The sequence below is a fragment of the Tympanuchus pallidicinctus genome, unplaced genomic scaffold (genome assembly GCF_026119805.1).
Source record: "Tympanuchus pallidicinctus isolate F22 unplaced genomic scaffold, pur_lepc_1.0 scaffold17, whole genome shotgun sequence".
Taxonomy (NCBI): domain Eukaryota; kingdom Metazoa; phylum Chordata; class Aves; order Galliformes; family Phasianidae; genus Tympanuchus; species Tympanuchus pallidicinctus.
The window spans coordinates 12394034-12413179 of record NW_026294690.1 but is presented as its reverse complement, the minus strand read 5'-3'; the positions used below and the strand labels follow the sequence as shown (position 1 = coordinate 12413179).

Here is a 19146-nt window from a genome sequence, read left to right as displayed (position 1 = left end):
TTGAATTTCAGCAAATTTGACGCTGAACTGGCAGAAGGCATTTCTGTTCATGCTTCATTACTGGTAGAGAAGTTTTAAGTTTACAGGCTTTAGATGGTAACTGAACAGTGAATCTGAGGATTCGATGTCGTATGAGTGTCTGAAGTTGCAATTAGAAACTTTACTACAGGTGAGTGCTTTAGAAGATTTTGTTCTCACTAAACTGTTATCGAGAGAATAATTAGGGCTTTAAAAAGATGGAATTCTGTGCCTTCTTTGCTCTCATCTATGGGTAACTTCAATAACTGTCATTGATGAAAGAGAGGCACCTTCTTTTCTGTTCTATAGCATGTGAATGATAAATTATTTGCCTTTTAAATATTTTATATTATGATTGTAACAATGACAGAAAAATACAATCTTTTCAATGAGTGGTGAAGGTCTGGAGTTTGTTACACCTACCCACGTGAAACTACTTTTAAGTAATTAAGCTAAGGTATCTTTTAAGATATATTTTTTATTCTATAAAATATGTTTCCAGTATAATTTTTCAGAGTGATTCTAAAAGGGAACTTTACCTTCCAAGAGGTCTGAATTAGTAATTGCTTACCAGTAAAGTAATGACTAAGCAACTCAGGAAGTGCTGAATTTGAGCTTTCCAAACAGTTTTTTGGTCTGCCAGACAAATCAGTCTGAACAAACTACATTCATTTCCACATTTCCATGAACACATCAGAAGATAAAATGATCTATGCTCTGCACATAAGTCCCATTCTCCCATTATGCCTGGAGGAATAACTTGTATATCCCTAGGTAACTGAAATCAGGTGTTTAAGACTTTCAAATCTTGCAATTATATTTCCATAGCACAGTGGATTTAGCAATCTATTGTATATTAAGATAGATAAGAGTAAGTCTAGTCTTTATATTGAGATTTGTCTCATTGCATCACTAAATGACTCCTAATTAGGAAATTGAGGCCAGATTGCAGAACTGTGCAAGACAAGATGTGTATATAGGCAAGGAGGATGAGAACAGTAAATGAAAACTTTTATTGCTCAGATGACCTGCTTCTTACATCCCTCTGTGATGTTTCTATCACCTTGCACCTAAATAGGAATCACAACAAGAAAAGGTAACATAGAAGTTTAATAGTGTGCTGTTCCTGTGATGGGAATCATTCTGAGTGACTTTAATGCTCTTCAAGAACTCTTTTCATCAGTAGAGAGGCAAACAACAAGGTGGCACCAGGGAGACTTAATGATAACCTGGATCCCCAAAAGTGAGGGAGATTTCCTGTGCAAATGAATTCGTTTCTTCTCCCTTCAGTTCTTCTTTTGGACTGTGATCTTCAGCTACGTGTTTCTCAAATGTACCTGGTTCTCTCTGAGCACATAGGTAACTTCAGTAGTTTTGTGTCACCTTGAATTCAGTTGCATTAAAGTGTTCTTGATATTTCCCAGAGAAAACAAGCCTAACTATTCATAATTGCTTTGTATTAAAGTCTCAGAACCTGGAACCATCCTATCTCCCAGCACTGTACCCTTCCAGGACTGATGGCGTTCCACATATGATAAGGTAATCAGAGCTGACAGCAACACACTGCAGATGGAACTAGGTTTTATACTTCAGCAGTACTGTATCTTTTCAGTAGTGTTCTCTGTCTCCATATTTTCCTCTTTCTGTTGATGCATTTTAACAAGTGTGGGGTTTTCTCTCCAATTCACTGGCATGATAACATCAAGGGCTTACTGACAATAGCCCTTATATATTCTTTTTCAGCTCACTAATCTGCACAACTTTTCTATTTAATAAGTACTTTCTACTCTCTTACACAAGCCCAAATTACCTACATTGTTGAAGACTTTGAATGTCAGTTGCTCCTAATTCAAATACAGTGTATATCCCTTAGTAAAAGGCACAGAATGCCCCTGAAGTTACAAAGCAACACAGCCTTCCATCATGTGCCCATTGATTCATAAGAATCATGCATCCTGATACATCTGGTTGATGAGCAAGGAGACAAAGAGGAAATCATCTTCCTTTGTCAGCCAATGTTTAAGCCCATGTGTTGTTATTACTGAGCCTGCATTTTTTCTCCTTTGCTGGGGGAGGCAATTTTTTTCTTTAAAGAAACTAGCATCTAAATAGATTAGATAAAGAACTGAGAAAGGAATAATATATTACCCATTTTGTAGATAAGTAACTAAGGTAGAGGGAAAATAAGACAGATTCCTATGGCCATACAGGAGGTCTTTGGCACAGGCATGTTCCAAACAAAGTCTTTGGTGAGGAGTTTATGAGCTGTGAGTTGCAAAGATGTTAAAGCTCTTTTGTTAAATCATATTTCTCTTTCAAGGAACATAAAGCAGGGTTTCTATGGGAATTTTCTGTGATGTTCTAACTAATGTGTTCACATATACCACTGGAATTTGGTTGGTTGGGTTTTCTTGCGTGTATGATGAAACCCCACTCAGATTCCACCAGATGCTTTGTTTTGTTTGCGTCAAGCTCCACTGTCCTCCTGTCACTGGCCAATATCCTTGGTTATATTAATGCCATCTTATCTATGCATGCAGCAGGTACCTGAGACAAGTAACTGGCCTGTGTATATACTAAGTATTCAGTAGTTTGTGGAGCCCACTGGCTGCATCTGCAGCAAAATCTGGGATAAAGTGAGAGTGTGAGGCTGGTTAGTTTACCACTGAAACTCTGTATCACACAACAGGATAAACACCTGTTGCAGACTGTGCTATATCTATTCACTGTTACACTGTTCTTTAAGTTGTATTGGAGTCTCTCTGTTCATGGAACAAATTGCTTTAGTCCAGAATGGGCTCAGGCAAGAAACTAGCATGGCCATACAAAGGACTGGGAGTCTTCGGCTTAGAGAGAAACAAGTAAATCAACAGAGCATTGTAGCAATGAGCTACGCTCACTGAGGCTTTCCACTCAGCACAGGGATTACTTATGTCTGAGTCTAACATGGCCTTTTCCTGAGATCTTCACAGACGTCTTGTCAGCAGAAAGAATTACTAGAGGACAAGTACAGAAATCTCTCTGATGCTGCCATTCCTCTTGTATTCATTTTTCAGTCTGCCTCAGCTTTAGAGAATGGCCCAAAAACTACCATTAGGCAAAACAAAAAAAAGTTCTAAATACTCAGGAAATATGGTGATTTAACCAATTTGCACTGTTGGACATCATCTAAGTCTCCAGGGATGCCAAAGGCCACAGCTAACAGGATGCGTCCGGAGCGCTGCTGGAGAACAACACGGGCATGCTTCAGAACACAATTCTATCTGGGAACAGTGAGAATCAGGGACAAGTGGCAACACATAGTAAGAAAGACACAAAAGCACTTATGGCTGTGCTCTTCTGAGGAGCAGTTTTTGTCCTGGAGTTAAGGTTAAAAATGGAACATTTGCATGTGTGCTTATGATCCCAAGAGTAGGTCAGAGCTTTTCTGTTCTACAGAAGCAGAGAACAGAAAAGCAGACACAAAAAGTCTACATAAGAGACAGAAATTACTTTTCTGTTCCAGGATTAAGTGTATTCATCACATCATCATAGCTAGAATTTCTGTGGCTTGGTTTCCTTTGTTTGGTTGCTTTGCATTAATATTAAAGGATGATTTTGCAAGGGGGGGGGGAGGGGAAAAGAAAGAATGTCTCTTGAGAAACAGAGATGCAAAGGAAAAAAATCCTTTTGTTTGCAAGTGCATCAGACCTTGTAAAAGTATATAATCCATGGATCATTGGCACGATCAACTATAATGGCTCCAAAAGAGCCATTGTGTTAATGTTGCCTATGAGCACGAGTACTGCCTCTGCATACTAAAAAACCTCATGAAAATTTTAACAACATGTAGGTAGTGGGTAAGTGCAGCATGTAGTAGGCTTTAAAACTGAGAACACAGTACTATAAGTTTCATCAAAATGCAGAAGAAAAATTAAACTGAAATATAACCGCCAGCAAGATGTAACTGCTCAGGAACGTCTGATATTTTTTTCACGGATAAAGTAACAGATTTTTGACAAAGGAAATGAAGTAAGTCTCATTTATCTGGACTTCACAAAGGCTTTTGATATAATACCATTTGGGAAATTACTGGCTAAGCAAGAGAAGTTGGGGAATAGTACAAGAAATCTAAAGTAGGCAAGGAAATATCTAAAGAAGAGATTACAATTTAAAGGGAAAATACTGCAGTGGAAGGAGCATGCTAATGGAGTTCTTCAAAGACTGATTTCATATTTCCATTAATAAGCATGACACAGAAAAGAAAAATGTGGTAATGAAATTTCCTGAAAACAGAAATTTGGAAGATACCATCAACATAGAAAAGGACCAGAACAACATCATGTGGGACAATTTAGACAATCGATGATCTCAGAAATACAAATGGAATGGCATTTAATATTGCATACTGCAAAGACATGGGTTCAAAGACAAACAGAAGAATTTTTACTTTCAGTTGGTAGAAACCCATAAAAGGACATCTGGGAGCCTCAATCAACTTCAAAATTGTTCTACAGACCAACATAAAGGAGTAATGAGAGTAATCCTATCTAAGGATGCTAGTAGAGTTAGGGAAATAGTACTGCAAACCTGATCTTTGATGTGATAGACATTTCGGGCACCAACAAGAAAGATTAATTCATAGTGACTAAAATGAGTAAAGAAAATGTAGAGAATTTGAGTTATTTATCTAGTAAAATAATTCAGCAATGATTAATACTGAATGACATTAATCAAAAAGAGAGATGGACAAAGATAATAAATTTACAGTCTCATAAGAGTGGATTGCTACTTGCATCAAATGATGCACAATTATGTATTTACTATTGTATTTTGCATAGCAGGGAATGATGGCAACTTGCATGAAATTCTCCTTCTTTCACATTTTCCTCCTTTCTGAAATTCATTCTTCCTCAATCCTTTGGTGCCTAACCTTTTTCCATGAGGTCGGAGAGATGTCTATTAGATCCTTCTCAGCCAGTTTCTTCAGATTCTTTGGTTGGATATGATTTGGACTTTCTGAATCATAAATGTTTAAATTATCTAAATATTCCTTTACCTGCTTCTTATTAATCTTCTGGAAGATATTCCCAAAGCCTCATTAATATTTATCTCACCGAGCTCCATGCTTCGTTCCTCTTTTATGATAAAGACTGAAAAAAAGCAGATTTTGAGCAATTCTTTTTTCTTTCTGGCCAGTATCAGCTGACCTTTCTTTTCATTCAGGATAATCTTTATTTCCTTTTATCCATAGTGTATTTATTTTCTTCATCTCTTCTCACAGTTTACGCCCTCAACTTGATTTTTATTTTGCCCTCTTTCTTCCTTATTATTATTTTTATATTATTTTCATTGTTCTGTATTACAGAAGTAGTTGCTTGTACTTACAGTTCTCATCCACTATACGTCCTTATCCTTTCTTTTCTGAAAATGGAATGTGTTGTCACATTTACGATTAAGGGGTGTTTCTATGTAGAACTCATATATTAAAATGTGACGGCTTGATAAAAAATATTAAAATATGTACTTGACATATTTTTCATATATAGAGCCAAATAACAATAATCTCTATTTGATTTTGATAATCTAAAATTTGAAATAGTAATGAAAGGAGGGTTGTTAGATGCAAATGTTTGAATATGAACTCTGCATGAACAAACGTTGGCATTGCTAAAGCCTGTGACAATTTTGCCATTTGTTTCATTCAGATTAGGATTTTATTCTGGTTATGCACTTACACGTAAATTTAACCTTTAATTAATTAACATAAATTTAATTTTTAAATTGAAGTAGGCCCACAACCTTAGTAGAAGCTGTAATGCAATATATTATTCCTATGCCTAAGAGGAATTCTGAATTCCCTAAAAATGAAAGTTAATATGGAAAACAACAGACATGACATTAATGCCACAGAAGACAAAGTTTGTTATAAATAAAGTGGGTCCAGTTGTAGCTTCTTTAATTACAAAAAGCATTTCATTCAGAATCAGTGATAAATAAAACAAGAACTTCAGACTCTACATAAAAGAACTACTGGTAGACTACACTTCAAAGACTTAGCTACTCTTACAGGTTACTAATATGGATTGCTATTACTGTACTTCCATAATGCAGTTTCCATCTGGATTTAGCTTAGGTTGTAGAAAACGCATGTTTGGAGAGAGATCTTGAGAATCTGTCTTACTGCTACAATTTGTAGTTCCAGAAGAACGTGAAAACTGACATTCTATGAAGTCTGATAAGTAGAGATGCAATAGCACGAAAATTATGCTTATAAATAAAATATCATCAAAACCATTATTTTTTATATTGTTTATATTATCACCGTGCACAGTTTTCCACTGTTGCTTACGCCCAGCTCGTGAGATTCTTCACAGTAAAATAATTGATACTTTAAAGTCAGGAATATCAGCAATTGTTCAATTGTTCAACAGGCAGTTGTATGAGAGATGGCCATAACAGTGAGCTGGAGCTGTTCATCTGGTTTTTTTTATTTATTTTGATCTCTTGCCAGTGTTTGCATAGAATAAAATATATTAGCCAGTTTGTAGCATGGAAATAAATATAAACATCTATGATTGCACTGTCTGCATCTTTTCCCAAATGTTGGTGTGCCAGCAGGACACTTTCCAATTTGCTTGTCTTCTTTCTTATGTATGTAAAATCCCTTATCTACCAAGGATGACTAAAGTAATAGAGATATTATTAAGGCCCAATTAAATATAAAATGAAGATTCCTAAATATTTATGAAAAGAATGTTGAAAAATGCCCGTGATATTTAAGTAAATCAACAATTGTGGCTGTCAGCATTAAAAAATAAACACGTATGAGAAATGGGCCAGCTTATCACTATTTCTCCACTGTTGTGCAGCCGTAACTTCAGCAGTGTCTCTACTGCAGTAAAGCATTACTGTGACCCACCAGGTGTAATACTGAGGTAAATACAACAATGGCTCAGAGCCTACTTCTTTCTACCAGACTTTTATGTGGCACAGTCAGTACTATCATTGAATATGTGAATGTATCAGCTAAAAGTCATATATTACAGCTGCTATCATCGGAAGCTATCAGAAAATGGTTCCTTCACAGCCTTTTTTTCCCCACTGGTTTTATGCTGGCACACCTTCACAGAGTGAGCAATAATCTATGCAAGGTAAAGCCAGCTGAAGTTCAAGCCCACCAGATGCCAGAGGTGCTCTGATGCTGTAAGAGGAGAGAGTGGAAACAGGTATGCCTGCAATTACTGGGTGCTACTCGGTCTCTATCCCAGCCTCTTTGTTAAAGCACAATGTTTAAGACCTCTGATCAATCACTGTGCTCCATTTCTCAGCCATTATTTCTTCACTGCATTTTCCTCCATGTCTCTGGAAAGTGGGATGTCTTTGTCATGCAAAGAGGAAAGAACGTGATCTAAGTTAGTTCTTACAAATCATCTCTTGCAGACCCACGCTGTATCTTATTGAATATTAAATACAAAACAGATACAATTTATGGTGTGCTGCAAAAATGCACCACCCACCATAATGGACATAAAATTTATTTATATTTGTTTGGAAGTGAAATATTTCACCATGATAACAATACTCTATTATTTAATAGCATTCATGTTCGATTACAGGAACAGTGTATTGACTTCCAGAGTTAAAACTCCTGCTGCATTTGGGTTGTTATGTTCAATTTTTTACAGTGATACTGTATGCAACATACTTCCTGCTGCTTAAGATTATGAAAATCTCCTTTCCTGCAAGAAGTTCTTTGAGATTTCTAAGCCACAGATGACCACATTGGATACTTCAGAGAAAGGAGATTTTCTAAAGTGGGCTGTAATGTACACTTCAGAAGGCTTCCATGTATTCTAAGAACAAATATAAAAAAATTAATCAAACTCAAATCTAACATGGAAATCTCAGGTTAAAATTACCACTCAGCCTCTAGTGATATCTTTTCCAATGAAATGTTTTCCAAAGAACGAGTACAAGTATTTGAACTTACTCTTGACATTCTTCAGGTATTCTCATGCACAGCATTTGAGTGCAACATCTGCACTTTTTGTAATACCCACACACAGACAGGACTTCTATCGTATGCTAAATATATTAAAATTGAAATTATATTTTAAGGGAAAGAGACCGAAATGAGTTTATTAAACCTGTTTATTAAACATCCTATAAAAAAAATTAGAGAACTTGGGGCTAGATTCTACTCCTTGTAAACACAGATCACAGTGAAGGGTAGAAGTGAGAAAGTAGGCAGTGGGAAAAAACACAGGGACTTTTTTTTTTTTCAGCACAAGAATTTGGTTATGATTCCTTCTCAGTGCCCAAGGATTAGGATGCACACATTTGAACATTATAAATTCAGAACAGAGTATTCTTTTACTGAAGTTGGTTTCTCTCATTCCCATTGCCTTCATACTCCATGTATCATGTTATGGTGTTACCTTATCAAGCTGCAAGCCCCTCTCTTAAAAGTATGGATTAGCTATCTGTGCATTCTACAGATTTAGAGAAGAACAGAGAATCCTTCTGCATCTTATACCAGCTAAGACTTGTCTACTTGTAGCCTAAGCAGAATGCCAGTCCAGGCTCAAAATCTGCCTACAGCTTTTAGCCATTTTTCTCAGTGTCAGACTGGGCAATATTCAACTCTACCAAAATAACACGGACAGATTTTTGCACCACTTATTTAGGGAAGAATGCTAAATTTCATTTAAATCTTCCCATGTGGCCTGATGATTGCAAAACAAGAATTTATCTGAATTTTTTGTTGTCATTCTGTTGGCAATCAGTCTATGCTTGCTGTCTTGTCAACTAAGTGATCTTAAAAGTACTATCTGTTTCCTGAGTAGCACCATTTTTCTCTGTAATTCTCTACTTGCTTCCCATGTTAATTTCACTCTGCTTAGAAGCTTCCTATGAAAGCTATGCAGTTTCGCTTTGTAGTCTAATCTTTTTGTGCAAAAGGTATGAAAGCAAAAGCTCAATTTACTTTGAAGGCCTGTGAATTTCTCTACTTAATCATTACGTTATAGAAGGTGAATAACTTCCTAGTGGATCCAGTCAGGAAGTTTATAAAAGATTGACTCTAATCCTTACACATTTTGGCCTTCCTCTTGAATTCAGCGATACCATTTCTGATTATACAGACTGGATTTTTAATAAGGCTAGTTTTCAGTTGGCTTAGCTTACTCCTGCACAATTGCTGGGGAACACACAGCAGCAAAGAGTACTGATAAGAGCACAGTGCCAGCTATGGCTAATTACTGTGAATTACTGTGAATGTAACACTGTAAAACAATATACCTTGAGATTCCCCTCACCTCCAACCAGCAATAGGGGCAGCTTCCTTTGATATCCCAGTTTGAATTCCTCTCTAATCTCCAAAGGAAAATGGGAGAGAATAACATGGCAAGACTGAACTGAGACTGTGACTGTGACATGTGCTGCAAATTTTTGTTCTGGAATCTCACTCTTTGCATAGGGCTCTGCTGCTAATACATCCTTTCTGTATGCAGAAAACATTCCCAGATTAATGCCAGATGTAAGAACCCTATACTAACAGAGAAGACTGGTCACGGTGCTCTGTTAATCACAGAACATCTAAGCAAAGCTCCACAGGTTTCTTATTGAAAGAAATATTAGACAATTTGATGTGCCTTATTGAAATACACAACCATAAACAAGATAACATATTACCAGAACTGTTGTTAACAATAAATTATTATTAATATCAATAAAACTAACAGAAATCTCTACAGACAAATCGAAAGCAAATAGATACCTCAAAGCAGTCACTCAATAAATGACTGTTGGGATGGAGTTCAATTACTCAATTTATTATTCTTCAAGTGATAATTCCTAAACATCCTGAAAAGAAGTTGAGAATGCTGTTTCATTATAGATGCCAAAGAGATCTTTACCAGTTGACTCATATCTGTGATTTATACTGGTTAGGAATGGCACAAAACCCAGGTTTCTTCAAGTCTGAATCTTAATCCTGACACCAGGTGTACAGGTTCCTCCTGCAGAACTCAGCTTCTACAAAGTCTGTACTCACACCCTGTATCTGTACTGTTATACTTCTACTCCAGAAGCATAATCTTCCCTCTCTGCAGTGATACTGTGATACAGATCACAGAGACAGTCTGGAGGATGGAAAGCAGAGGACTACTGCTCCCAGTTTGACATTGCCATATCTGGTACAAGTAAGGAATTTGGATTGGGAGCAGACTATACGGATACAACTGTCTTTGCAACCACTCAGAACAATCTTGAGAAACGAGAGCTGGTTCCCATTTACCAAAAATTACAGTAATATCATCAGTTCCTCAGAGGTCAGAACATGTAATAAAATAGACTACAAGACAGTGTTTTACTACTGGTTAAAATCCGTTACTACATTTTTTTTTTCCCTAGGATATTTCCTTTGTTGAGTGTATATGTGCTCACAAAGGTATGTGAATATAAAGTTGACAAAGCCTACATTCACTCCCAAACACCCTCCTGCCACACAAAAATAAACCACCAGAGGAATCAAAAGAAGAAGAAATTTAAAAGTATTGGAATATCCCTTATCTACTAAAATTGGAACATTAAAAAATAAAAGCCTGAAACATCTAAATTATCCAGGGTTTGGGAAGTCTTCAATTTTCTTAGTTTTCTGTGCTCTGATCAAATAAGATTGGAAATGCATCTAAGTGGCTGCTGGCACAGCTATTTTCACCTCAAAACCTTTTTCACAAGCACTGAGAATTGTCAAAGGCTGAGTTATACCTTTGTTGATCTTTTATTATATTGTACTCAAGGTAAATTTTTCTCAAGTGACTTGTGGATTTAAAGGACAAGTTCTACACTGGACTAGTAGAACACATTAAAAAAAAAAGAAAAAACCCACAGATTGTTTTAAATCAGTGTTATTTGTAAAAAAAAAAGGTCACCAACAAAATGGAGATTTTATAAAAGTGAATTTTAGGAAAGTGAATCCAAACCAATAAGCAGTCCTTCAACATTAGCTCACCTGCTAATTTAAAATAAATTTTAACAACCCTATCATTAGTCTTGTCACTTCCAGTGAGATGCTTATATGAGAAATTCAGAGCACTTTCCTAGGTAAAACAGAGCTAGAAGCTGACTTAACATCTGGAATCTTCAAGAGGAAAATATAATTTAAGGCTTGTCAAGATGAAAGCACTTTATATAAGAAATCTGAGATTTTATCTAAGTCCATATGAGCCATTCTCCTCACACAAAGCCTGTGTGTGAAGACCAGAGGTAACCTGCAAAAGAACAAAGATTGTATCAGTGCTTACCTATGTGCCTTCAGTGCTCAGCATCCTGCCACTTTGCTGCCTTTTGTTTCTTCCTTCCTAGCAAAGCACAGAACTTCATGAATAATAGACTTTGTATGATTTGAAAACATTATCTAAATTCTTTTGACATGCCATGTCATGCCATGTGCCAAAACAAAAGTAATTTTCCCTTCATCTTTCAAGTTCTCCACTTCGATATATATGCCCCTTATAGCACCATGATATGAATGGTTTTTCTATTAATATCCACAACCGTTGTTTAACAACTTTTGAAGTTAACATACATGCTGTCCAGCCTTTACTTCTATGTTTAATTATATATGTTTTAGTTGCAGTGGTTCCTCACAGAGTTGCCCAGCAGATTTTGAAGACTAAATGACCCTTCTGTAATGTATGAGATCTTCCTCACCTTTCTTTTTTTGTGACGAAGATCGAGCTCATTTTGTATTAAAAGGATTTTGCTTAAAGTTGTATTACTTACAAAGGCATGATGTACATTTTAATTTCTTTTACAAGCCTTGCTGAAAGAACTAAAATAAAACCTGAAACAAACAGAAAAACGTTCTTGTTGTTTTTAAAAAGAGGTAAGGAAATATTACCACAAACGTTAGGAAAGTAATAAAGTATTTACAAAGCCATTTCTTTTTCCATCTTTCACAGTTATTATTCACTCTGTTATTAGCAGTCACTGAGGATATTAATCACTTATCTGTGATACCACATTTATGTTACCTTTGGAAAAGCCTCTTTGTGCACTCAGGCAGACAGCATTCTGAAGAACCATCATGTCTGAAATATGTGCAATTCCTATAGCCGTGATACAGCTCACTCAGTGTGTCCTTTTCCAGTAGCCTATGTTTGCAACACAGCTGAGTGCTACAGTTATAAAGGTCGTTGAATAATGCGAACAATCAATAGGTGTTCCTTTAAACCAGAGCGTCAGTATAAGCCTTTCTTCATTTCTTTAATATGATCCTTGGAATTACAAACCAGTTAGCTTTCTGAGCTGTGCTTTTTCTCAAAACTGAACGCCGACACAACAGCTCTTTATGAATATTACGTGCTTCTATAGTACATAGCTCTACAGCACTAAATTCATCCAGTCGAGATCTTTTGAGGAAGGAATGAAGTGTGAGAAAACTAATCCTTTGTGGCTGTCCTCCATTTATGTCACGAGGGCAGTTTTAACTCCTGCTATCTGTATTTTCAGGCTAGAGACATATTCCAAAGTGGGAAAACCGTTATTGACCACATGTTCAACATACTAACTAAGCACAGCACCTCTCAGTTTTCCATATGAAGAAACATGCTTTCAAGGTCTTAATCTTTTAGTGTCTTGCACTTCTTATTATTTTTATGTCCTGGATTTCTCAGATCTGACCTGGCTAAGATATCTGCTTGAAATAATTAAGAACAGAATGAAAGAAGATGAAGAAAGATGATGAGAACCCAAGTCTGGACGCAGACCTTACAACGCTTATGCAGCTGCTGTACGCAACAGTATGCAACAGTTACACAGCATTTATGTAAACTGAGTATCTTCACTTACTGGAAATACTTGGGTAAAGCAAAAGCAATCATGCACTAGGGAATGTCATTGTTCTTTAGTTTCAAACCACAAAATCAGCAGATTTGAAAGAGAAGTTTCCAAGTGTCAGTAAGCTAGGACTGCTCTTTGCTCATTGAAAGTTCATTGTTAGCCATCTAAAGAATCAGATCCTTTATTTACTCTGTACTGATTAACTTCATTCTTGATGAAGGCAGCTGCTACTGCATGTGATGACAAACCAGACTCCCTGCTGTGCTGCAAAGTTCTCTGACTAACAGGCTGGTTTCCTGCTAGCCTCAATGGCCACACAGAATGAAAACAAGAACAGATAAAAGAAAGAGCCTTTGTGAGATTGAAAAATATTAACAGTTCTCCAAATCTGTCATTTTTCCTTATCAGTTATCCAAATGATTGCCATTTAGGGCTTATTTTGTGTTTTTTGTTGTTGCTGTTGTTGTTCAGCGTTGGTTTTACTTTTTGGTTGTTGTTCCTAACATTTATATACATTATCCAGCTGTGCTGATTTGAAAATTGGCATTTATATTTTAGTTATTGTTTGTATAGTAAAACACATGCCTATGATCCCACATCAATAAACCAGTTTATTTTTCAAGATAGGAGTGTTGTTTCAATTATCCTCTTGAAATGTTATACGTGGCATGCTGTAATTATACCTTGCCCGTATATTTTGTAAAGTTTCCCATTGAACTGAGAAACTGCATTGTGCTCACAAAAACCAGTTTGTTGTGTTCACAGCATTAAGCATGCTGTGAAAGCTTGTCCCTTGTGCTCAAAATGTAAATTGGACATAGCTAATTGCATCTACCGCTGATGATCATGTTCAGCGAGTGCAGATTTCTGGAGGGAAATGTGCCCACGCTTCTCCTCATGCTTAGATATAAGTGTGAGTCCTCCTTCAGATATGCTTTGTTGTTGGCAAGGTTAGACTTCACTGCCAGCATTTCTTATGAAAAACAAAAACATTTTGTACTCTACTTGTTGATATAAGCCTGGAAATGTTTTGGGCTTTTTTTTCTGTATCGGATGTAGAATACTTCTCATTACATTTTGTACAAAACCCACTTGCTGAAATCTTAAGTGATGAAACCCTATCCCTAAAGTAGAAGTGACACTATTTGCTTATGCTGTTTGTAGATTCCTTCAATCAAGACAGAGGTACAAGGTGTAACTTAAAGAGAGGTTGCAGTTCTGCGGTCAGCAGCTGCAACAGCTGAGGTAGTGAAGAGGAAAGTTCATAAAAGGGTGGGGTGCTCTTATTGAAAAGACAGCATCATTTGTAGAAGCTTTGTGGGTCCAGCCACGGGAAATGCCCAGGATGTAAACTGAGCAGACATCTGGTGATGACAAGCTACCAGGGAGGAATTAATGACTGGCTTCACAGAAGGGGCTGTTTTGGTTAGATGTTGTATCATTCTTACTCTGCCAAAACCATGAATATGGCTCCCATTTTTGACTAAAAGAGAAATGACTAATAGTGAGTTAGATAAAACGGCCAATTGGTCTTAAAGAAGTAGATGTTGACCAACAGTTTCAAGAAAATACCTAGTAAGAACAAATCTGCATCAGTAATGAAGAAGGAACCGGGGGGCTTCTGCTGCTCAGGGTATGGCAGGGAATTGGTCAGCAGTTGTTGAGCAACTGCATTGTGCACCACTTGTTTTGTACGTTCTTCTATTATTACTATTATTAGTATTCTCTTCCTTTTCTATCCTATTAAATTGTCTTTACCTCAGCCCACAAGGTTTAGCTTTTTTCCAGTTCTCTCTCCCATCCTACTGAGGGGGAGGGAACGAAGGGCTGTGTGGTACTTGCTGCCTGAAGCCTGACTGGTTAAAAACAAAAATGAAGAATGATGACACTTCAAGATATTGATTCACTAATTTTAATTACTACAACATCGTTACTCCTTCAGAATTACAATGTTCCCATTTCTTGCATACACAACAAATGTTAAGGATTAAGACAAAGGACAGCTTGTTTGAAAATAAGTGGTTTGTAACATCATCGCTTTAGGACTTGTAGTTTAAGATAAAAGTAGTTTCAAAGTGGAAGCAACAGAATTCAGTGAAAAATAAACTACAGTTTCTGCACAGCACAGAGCCAGACAGGCTCTCATGTATCACTGTGCAGGTAGAACAGCTGTTCTAAGGGCTTGACTTACTGAAGCTGCAAGATTGGGAAGATATTAAGGGCTCCTTCTGCTATGGATTAGAGGGAGAGAAAAAAAGTTTTGTTTCTGCATAAGTATAAAGGAGCTCAGTCTAAATGAAGAAAGCATTCTGTCCCATAGAACAAATAAGCAGTAGTGAGCTGAAAGTTTTCCTGCGATCTCTACTCATTTTTTAGTCAAGAGATTTCATGTTCAGTTGAATGTTAAGAGGCAGATTATGTAGAAACACACTTCACTTTTGCTTATGTATTGCATTTGTTTTTTTTCTGTTAATAGCAGAATATTAAAGCTATTTTTTTGGTAAGCAAAAGCTTCTGCTCCAGCAGAAACCCACCTCTTCATCTGCTTTTTACATATTTTAGCAGTTGCACATATTTATGTAACATATAATCTCTGGTTACAGACAGATTGCAATGGTAGAAATTGAGAATTATGACTAGAGCTCTTTGAAGAGATTAGGATTTGCAGTTTGTTTTCAACACTGTAGAAAAATATTCAGGGCTCTTCCTTCTTTTGTTAGTTTTAAAACTTCCTGACAAACTTAATCTGATTTTCTGACGTGCTGCTTTACTGAAGGCTAATTTCTATTCAGCATATGCTTCAGTACAGTGTTTGTGTTCACAGCATTGCCTGGGACAACAAAACAGTCTTAAATCTTTATCTTTGCTTGCTTGCAAGTTCTCAAAAGAGAGAATATATTTGATCAGTGCTTTAAAATACTGTGTAGAAAATGAGAGGCAACATGCATAAAAATATAAATGAGCACTTTTTCATCAGGGCTGATGAACACATCATCTCACACACTACCTCTTGATTTGAATGGTATTCCACTTGACAGTGGCAGTGAAACTGCCTATGTAGACATTAAGAACGACAGTATTTGCTTTTACCAGTGATACAGTCTCCTTAACAATTAATGGCAGTAGAGCATATCACAAAGGGAAATGTAAGATCCTTGCAAGGTGGGATGACCAGAAAAGTCAAATAACTTAAAAGCAGTGAGGTGATTCTGATTAAGCTGTTGAAGTGACTGACTTCACTTTATTTGTTTTCCTTTATGACAAATTGAGTCAATTTGGAGAAATAGAATCTCTGCTATTTGCCTGCTGTATATATTAACTTAGTTGAGTGAGATCAATAAGACACGAAGAAAACTATCAAATCAGTGCAAGGTAATAAAATCAATGCACAACTGTAATGTCATTAACAACACTAGGAACTCTTGTTAGGACTTCTAGAAAGTACACAGTAATCTTCAGAGAGTCGAAATTTACTACATAGAAATTAGAATTTGTGATAACCTCATAACTTGTGGGAAAGAGCTGTATGTCATCCAGCCTCTAAGTGCAGAAGATAATCATTAACAATTGTACAAAAGCAATCCAGTACCAGCAAAATACTTGTACCAGATATGGGAATGGTAAACACAGCTTTTGTAAACAAAATAAATACTTAGTATGTTTCTCAGAACCAAGTAGATATACGCCAAGAAAAGCTGCAAGCAGTGGATTATCAGTTGTGTAATCCTACAAGACAGGTGTACGCACTGAAAAAGGGACATATCTGGGGTAGCTTTGCTGGCAGTTGACACAAGGGAGCTGTCACTGTGCACCATCATGAAGGGCTAGCAAAATGTCTAACAGCAGGGGGAATTAATACTGTCATTTCTGCATGCAGTGACTTTGGGGATTAGGCAGGGGATTCCTTGCTGTATGGAAGTACAGATATTGAGGCACCATTCATGACAGTAGCATCAAAGGGGAATCTTGGGTCTCCTGGTATTAATAATAAGGACACTTGGCATCACACGTATGGGTAGGTGACAACATTGTCTTCAGTGTAAGTAAAACACTAAGCTATGATACTTGGAATACTGGCCATTAATACTGTACTGTCTCCAGCAAATATTTATCTTCCATTGGTTCTACTCATTTCCTTTGGAATATAAAATAAAGTTCAAGGTTTTGGGCTTGAGGCCAGCGTATCTGATTGTCCAAAGCGCTGCCATTTGACAGTAATGTTCAGCAGCTTCATTCATCTACAATTCATATACATTAAATTATCTGTCTAAGAAAGAGAACTTTCTCAGACCCTGGGCTGAAGACCAATTCTACAGACCAAAGAAGCTTTGCTTTATGCTTTAAGGCCTTATCTTCACTACAAACACTCAGATCAAGAGAAACAAAGACAGCTATTGACCAGGTTTCTTCCCTTTAGGAAAAGGTTGGTGGGACAACTCCTTTACAGCAGAGCTGATCGCAGAGCTGGAGGCTCTGCCCCGCAGTGGGCTGCTGCTGCTGGCTGTCTTTTGTGGCTCCGATGCACAACTGAAGAGTACTGAAATTCAGCTGGGAAATCAGCGCTGCCTGCACGGAGCCTCACTATCACTGCAAAGACCGCCAGCAGAAAGGAGAACCGACAGCATTTCAACACAACCTAAGCTATCTCCAGCGTGCACCAAAAGCAGGGAATCGGCAACACCAGCAGGCGCGCGCTGTGACGCTCGTTTCTATACCCGCAACGGCGGGGCTCCGAGAAGTCAAGAGCGGCACCCACGCACCTTGAGGGAATCTTTACACACAATCAGCTCCGCGAGCAGCTGAGTCCCAGGCGGGCACGAGGCGGTGGGCACGAGGCTACCAGCTGCTCACGCTGACGGACCGCGCACCGCCCAAACACCACACGCGGCGGCCGCCGAGCACCGACCCGCCCCTCAGCTGCTGTGAGCCGCCGTCGGCACACCTCTTTCCGCCGGAGTGACGCATGCGTGCTAGGAGACGGAGTGTAAGTCTCCATTTTGTGTTAATTTCCTTCCGGGTGCCGCTGGGTTTTCCAGCGGGAGGAGGAGGAGGAGGAAGAGAAGGAAGGGGGCGGCTGCTGATGAGAGTTGGGTGGGAAGCGCCGTGCTGTTCTGTGCGCTGTTCCTCTCAGGGCTGAGCGCTGCACCTGCGGCGTTACCCGCCCCGCGCTGGGCTGCAGGCTGCCTTTCCGCTCCCTTGTTCTTCCCCTTTTTCCTCCGAGCTGGGAGCTCTTAAATTTTTTGGATGTGTTTCGCACTGGTTTCCTGGCTGGGAAATCTCAGGTGCCTGGGCACGGCCCCTCGCGTGGGGCGGCTGGGGTGGGTGAGGTGCGTGCAGCCCCTCGTGCTCCGGAGGATGGCACGTGGCTGAGGCACGGCTCGCTCTGCAAGTTCGTGATGAATCCCTGAAGAAACGACTGGAATCTTAACGGGAGATGGGAGGGCAACGTAGTTTAGTTGCCTTTTTTAGGGGAAAAAAAAAAAAAAAAGAAATACTGTGAGAGGTGTTCAGGTCAGGGTGGTCAGCTGCAAGCTGCGCTTGCTCTGAAGAAAGGAGAAAAAGAATTGCTTTAAATGACCCTTTTGGGAATGTTTGTAGATAACCTTAAATGATGATGATGTTAAAAAGAGGAGAATGTGAAGTACAATTCGAAGAGCTGCACACAGTGTGTTATCTGAAGGCAGGTTTCCCAGTAACTCATTTCCGAATGCTGAATGTCAGTGATTCAAATAAAACATTCTGGAATATGTCCTGAGATCTCGGATGCTTAATTTGAAATTGAGTCACAGAAATGCCTAGTAGAAAAAGTGCATGAAACACTTAACCTTTTTCCTCAGGGCAGGATGTCTGTTATCTCCAGCACATAGGAGCTGCCTTGATTTCATAACCTGAGTTTGTATTTCCCCTCAAATGCATTTTTAATTTTTCTGAGTGTTCTTAAATCTTTGATTGACGGTGGGGAACCATTTCTGCTTTTAGAAGTTGCATTCTGTGTGCTGGAAAATGCACGCACATTGCTTTGCTGCCTTTGAGTGCTAGGTGTGGTGTGCTCATAAAGCTGAATTTGGTTCAGTTGTCAATTCTGGCACTTACTAGGAGACCTTCAGCTGTGTTCCTTTGGTTTGTGTGTGTTTTTTTCCCCCTGCTTTTGAAGATGGGTTGGTAATGTTTGGGCAGAACCACTGTTAATTTCATTTAATATCTGCTGTATGGCACTTCTTTAGTAAGTTCTTACTAAAGCTCTTCAAAACATGCGGTTTGTATTAATGCTATATTGTTATTATAATCTTGGGGAATCCC

At 38.1% G+C, this 19146-nt stretch overlaps 2 protein-coding genes across 6 annotated transcripts in view; one reads left to right on the top strand and one right to left on the bottom strand.

The window, feature by feature from the left end:
• Nucleotides 1–17704, bottom strand: part of PTPRG (protein tyrosine phosphatase receptor type G) — a 429273-nt gene extending 411569 nt beyond the window's left edge. Inside the window, exons 1-2 of the mRNA XM_052678992.1 lie at nucleotides 17607–17704; nucleotides 11307–11363 (exon numbers count right to left, since the gene is read on the bottom strand). The gene's annotated coding sequence lies outside the window, so the exon portion shown is untranslated. The remainder of the gene's footprint in view (nucleotides 1–11306; nucleotides 11364–17606) is intronic.
• A 9-nt stretch (nucleotides 17705–17713) lies between these two features.
• The window catches only part of FHIT (fragile histidine triad diadenosine triphosphatase), a 506430-nt gene continuing 504997 nt past the window's right edge, over nucleotides 17714–19146 (top strand). For 3 of the 5 annotated variants that reach the window (XM_052678998.1, XM_052678999.1, XM_052678996.1), the window contains exon 1: nucleotides 17714–17830. In XM_052678998.1, the coding sequence (XP_052534958.1) occupies nucleotides 17810–17830 (21 nt within the window). In that variant the 5' untranslated portion in view covers nucleotides 17714–17809. The remainder of the gene's footprint in view (nucleotides 17831–19146) is intronic. The other 2 variants (XM_052678995.1, XM_052678997.1) reach the window with 2 other exon arrangements.